The sequence below is a fragment of the Opisthorchis viverrini genome, assembly GCF_000715545.1.
Source record: "Opisthorchis viverrini unplaced genomic scaffold opera_v5_277, whole genome shotgun sequence".
NCBI lineage: Eukaryota > Metazoa > Platyhelminthes > Trematoda > Opisthorchiida > Opisthorchiidae > Opisthorchis > Opisthorchis viverrini.
In genome coordinates, this window is record NW_008751928.1 from 233,058 (window position 1) to 238,633 (window position 5,576).

At 43.5% G+C, this 5,576-nt stretch overlaps 1 protein-coding gene across 1 annotated transcript; it reads right to left on the reverse strand.

The window, feature by feature from the left end:
• Nucleotides 1–494: 494 nt before the first annotated feature.
• Nucleotides 495–5,141, reverse strand: T265_09351 (hypothetical protein; the record flags this gene model as incomplete). The annotated part of the gene is made up of 6 exons (XM_009175392.1): nt 495–1,048; nt 2,226–2,293; nt 2,354–2,402; nt 3,540–3,764; nt 4,874–5,041; nt 5,088–5,141. 6 exons carry the CDS (start codon nt 5,139–5,141, stop codon nt 974–976), a joined length of 639 nt encoding a protein of 212 aa, XP_009173656.1.
• Nucleotides 5,142–5,576: the final 435 nt, after the last annotated feature.

Consider the following 5,576-nt stretch of genomic DNA (forward strand, 5'->3'; position numbering starts at 1 on the left):
TGTACGATTAGTATTCGTTGAATTTCATTGTCTAGTTTAGCTTTATGAAGAAAAACATGGTGGGGGGAACACAGAGGAAATATGGACATCGCCAGTTTCCTACAATACAGGCATCGAACCGGAGCACCCGGACTCTTAACACGGTCACCATGAATACCTGAAAAAGAATGGCGTGTGGTAAAGCTTCCTTACGTATAGATCACCTTCACCTCACTACTCAAACACAAAGCGCATGTCGGACAAGTTTATTCAAACCATTTCGGGCACAGAAAAATGCATCGATGGCATTGAAAACGATTCAAGTATCCTCCGCTGCAAAGATAACGCCCATGAGCGGTAACTTTTTGTTTGCCCCTCCCCCCAAGTTCCCGTATGTCTCCCGAGGCATATTTAGTCTGTCCTCCATGGTGATCTCTCTAGGGATGGCGAACTTTATTCGGCGCGTGCCATTAGGAAAATCCCATTATATGAATAAAAAACGAAAGGAAGTAACATTTGGCCCGTTTTGTAGATTTTGAAATGATACAACCCAACGTTCAACACTGGTTGTCATGTGTATGGACATTATGATATCAGGTATAAATGCAAGGTTACACTGGCACCCTAAAGTCAAAGTGTATCGCACTGTAATGACTGAATGAAGAAGTTACTAAAGCGAAGTTGCTAATAGAGCAACAAAATAACGAAAGATGAGAGAAATGGAATTCAACAAGAAATGCAGGAGACAAGATGTTACTAGTATGGGAAAAATAGGCGAAAAAAGAACGTAAATTAAGAACGTTTATCAATATTAATTTCGTAGAATATTATGCGAGAAGCCGTAAAAAATGCAACACGATGGAGAAGAGAACTCAGATAAATGCAGTCCCCAAAAACAGGTGGCGATCGAAAGTTGCAGGCTCGACGGGAATGCGTAAAGGGATCGATATTCCAGAAAGGAAAAACATAACGGAGCTTGTGCCGCTCGAACAAGTTAGAAAATACAGTTCGGATCGATCGACGGATCACGCTTATGACGATACTGAAGCGCCAACCACACGCCAGCAAGCTGCAAACGCAACAAAAAAACAAAAATATGGTTCTTGAATATCGGACAGGGGCTCGTAAGGGCTTGTGATAAGGGAAATTGTGATTACGGGTTATCAATCGACCGCCGAACATGGCTAATAAAAGTGCTTTGTCGAACAAATAGTAAGCAAACGGTAAGCCAATAAACACTGGTTTCTTTTGAAAAAAATTGATAATTCAGATTTTGTGGAACAACCAAGCCTACGTTTTGTGACCAACAATTCATTTCGCAACCAGGGAATGGCGAATTCCCGTATACGATATCGCCCAACACAACCCACGACAGAATCGACTGACATGTTACTCCATCCCCCGAACATCGGCTAACGAGCCATGCATGGTCGCTTATTCGAAAAGCGATGTTGAAACCCACTTTTCACCAGAAGCATACTCATTCATACCCATTCATCATCCACTTTGACGATATCCCCACGAATGGTGACCAAACATCCGCAAGTCAATTGCCAAGCTTGGGGAGCGGATTAATTACCAATAGATGCACCCGAGCTACCAATATTCCAACACACTACCATGCACAGATGAATTGTGTAGGCCAGAATGCCCGTGAAATATCCGGTCACGTGCTAACAAACCAACCTTCGGATGGCAGATTGACTGGATCGCGTCACTGTGTTCTTGGTAAGCTTTCTTGTTTTGAGACCAGAATGTGGTGCATGTAACATCTATGCCATCAAGGCTCATCTTAGGTGGTCACACTGACATACACATTGTCGATCTGTGGGCAACTTTAACTCCAGGGGGTTGAAAATTAGGAACAAAATCAATCTTGCTGCCAAAGTCAGAGAACGAAACAATCTTTCGAGGAATTCGGCAATTTTCACAATACATGGATATATGGGATCAAAGCGTTGAATGACATGATATTGGCTGAAACCTGAGAGTGAGAGTACCAGAACGTGCCAGAGGCGTCCGCCGCTACTTATCTACCATGTTAAGTTGTCTGGCACTATTTCTTACCTATCTCCATAAGAATATGAGAACGTTACCAGATGAGGATTGTAGGCACAAAGAATGACAATCCATGAGAAACGTCCTTTCTCTTTCGCAAACGAATCGGTACACAATATGTAGGGAGTAAAAAGGCGAGCTATAAGATGAAACATAAAAGAAAACAAACAAAACCGGAAACCATTCACCTCGACCAGGCTAAAGAACAAGCCCACCGTCCCCGTGACACGAATCCCGCGCTCCAATTTCTGTTCCACTACGGACCAGCACGTTATGGTGCAAGGGCACGTCCGTGGAATAGATGAATTTGTGTGACCGGTGCAACAATCCGCCTGACGGTCGTGATCGCCTTCACAACAAGAAAGCTGTGTATCAAAACAAAATAAATAAAGGTGGCTTACAGGTAATCATTCAAGTCTGTCAGTCAATTTAGTAGACTACGGTAAAGTTATGTTGCTTCGAAGTACATTTTATTTCCTTGAAGAAACATTATCCATTAAGTTGCTGAAAGTTCTTTGACAGCCCTTCTTGGGACTCATCAGGTTGGCAAAGACCCAGAGTTTCTGCCAACCTTATGTCCCATTTGAACCCAAATCGGATACAACTCGCAGAGTACGCTCAACTGCACAGTAATTTGATCTTATTATTAGTTTGTTATTAATTTTATGTCACTTTCAATTCTGTTTAACTCACTCCCACGTGGGCATATGGCAGCTATGTGATCGATATACATATCCCCATGAAATAATATGGCGCAACTGACGGATACAAGGTCACTCGGCTATTCCTTCAAGTTGTCTCCCGCTCTTTGTACAACCACGCGCATACTTAAAAGCAAGACGGTTACCCGAATGTTTACGACAGAGACATACCCGAATTCTGAAAAAGCGCAGTCTTTCCTCTTTTTCGGGACTCACTGACCGAGCAGACAACTCGTCAAAACTGGACTTGAGTAACGGGCTCCTATGGTTTTTGAAAGCGTATTTTATGGTGTAGTTTGCACAAAAAATTGTGGCACGAAGTAAGCTAAGCCTTTGAACCAATACTAATCCCACTTTTCCTGAAGTCGCTGGGATAGTTAGGGTGGCTAGCCTAACTACCGTCAATCGAGAAAACGACATCGAAAAGACACTAGCAACCAAACAGTATCTAACAAATGAGGGTATCGTAACAGAGGACAATCAAGTGGAACCTGATATTGCTAGCTAACAAAGTAGCCCTGTGAGTAAGGAGTAAAACCGGAAGTAAGTTGCTCAAAGTAGACAACTACACCAAGAAAGACCGAGTGGGAAACGTTGACATATGAATTACGTAAGCAGAGCTCGATGAAAGATGAGCAATTAAGTGGCTCTGTAATACACGAATGGGGGGGGGGGGACTGAAATGCACGCATCCCTCAATCACAGTGATATCCCTTCGAGTACCATAAATAGTTCAACCATAAGGTTGCAGGAAACTGTAGTACCAGTCTTGTGCAGTCAATCTAGTGTTCGTCAACCCACCTCAGAGAAGTGACATGGTGGGCATCCCATTGGATGATCATGTGGAAGGTCAACACGACGAAATCCGCAACACTGGAATGTACGCATCATATCGATTTTTGTGGCATTGGTACTCTTTTGCCAAGCGGCCTCCACAATTGTTCGCTGGTCGGAGGTGCTCAGTGTTAGGCAGGCACAGGCAACAGAAAATTGGATCAGAAACAGACTGAAAAGGAGGACAATGTACTGCAGGGAATTTGAGTCAAGAAAAGACGCCGGGTTATTGCTCTCAAATGGAAGGTAATAAACCAAGACGCAACATCTGCTATGTAGCACATTCTGACAACATGCCCACCATATGGTAGGTAGAACAACAACATAGATGGCGGCAGATTAGTGTTGATGCTGATGCCTCATTACCATGCAATCACAAATTATATTTTTCTGACAAATGCATCACGCTGATTGGCGCACAGGTTAAGAAACGGGCGCACGTACTTTAGTCCAACAACCCACAGCACCCAGTATATTCCAATTCCACCGGGCAAAGTCCAGGACTGATCCATCCAAATAAGCTGAGGAACCCAGTCTGCTTTTGGGTTCATCAAACCTGACTTCTTCCCCGTTCTTGTCTAGAACTCAGTGACCACACTAGGAGAAGAGAAAGATCCGTCGAAAGAAACTCTTATAAACACAGCTGAACAACACAAATACCATATTTTGATCGTGCGAGACTGGAAGATTTCAATCACGATTTCGTCCTGCAAGTAAAGTCGATCTATGTCGAGAAACCGAACAGCACTGTACAACTGTTTCATTCCTGTTTGAGATCATCAGCAGCCCACATTCCACGAATCTCCAGAGTGATTGGAACATGCAACCTTCCGCCTAGTGGTTGAACACTAAACCATTTGTCCATGAGTAGCCGATCAGCAGTGTGATTAACTCTTCAGCTTGGTCAGCGATTTTGCACTGTGTTGTCGAACACAAAAGCGACACCTTAATCCAGAGATTTGGAGTCGCGAACTGCATGTGACTTCCACAAGTTGGTTACCATTTCGTGGCTAAAGAAGGTGCAAACAATATGTACCTAAGTCCACGTACTTCCTGCCTGTTATAAGGAGTCGTGGGCCGAGACTATCAACGTTGACTGTCAACATCCAGCTAAGTTCACATACGTGATTGGCTCGTAAAATTGTTACCAAAACCACCATCGCTTCAGTGCACACCTCCAGACACAATATCCAGGTCGAATAAAAACCCAGGTCATAACCCCGAAGATGATATGTCAATGACAAGTTAAAGATGAACGGTTACGACAAACTGGAAATACTCTATACACCGAAAAAGGATACGAAGAATAGAGCGGCTTGACTATGACGAGCTGTTCCAATGAATCCAAGCAGAGATAACAAGAATAGAAAAACGCCACAAGCTATAATCCCGCCAACAATGCTCACACTCGTTATGTAGACACTCAGGCGAGCATAAGCAGCCAAGCCGATCAGAATGAGGGATAGAACCTACCAAAAACCATGGCGCGATGTTAGACGCTGGGCGGCCACCTACCATATATATCCCGTTTAAGAAGAAAAGGATGTGTTTTATGAGGAAGAAATTCATTATGGCTGAAACGAAAAAGGAACAATTTGATTCCAGACCATGCTCTGAACGGGAGTATTAAAGTGGCATAGGATTTCGAGGTAGATCGGTGAATGCAACGACCCACGGCTAAGTCGCAGAAATGCTAACAACATGGTTCTCACTATCTACCACCAGAGCCTCGAGAAAAGAAAATTTTCGAATAAAACTGTCTCGCACGATTGACATGATCTTATGGTCACATTGAATGGGAAATAAACAAAGGGATCTCGATATATAGAGTCCAAGCACCCTGCATTCCTATCCTTAGTTTAAAATACTCGGGTTGTGAGTTTGTACATTAAGGAGAGAGTGGTTCCCAACCGAAAGCAAGACTACACACCCGTTAACTACGCGTTCGTAATGAGTTACATAAACACACGTCCACAAACCAGTGCAGTCGAATAAGCCCCTTAA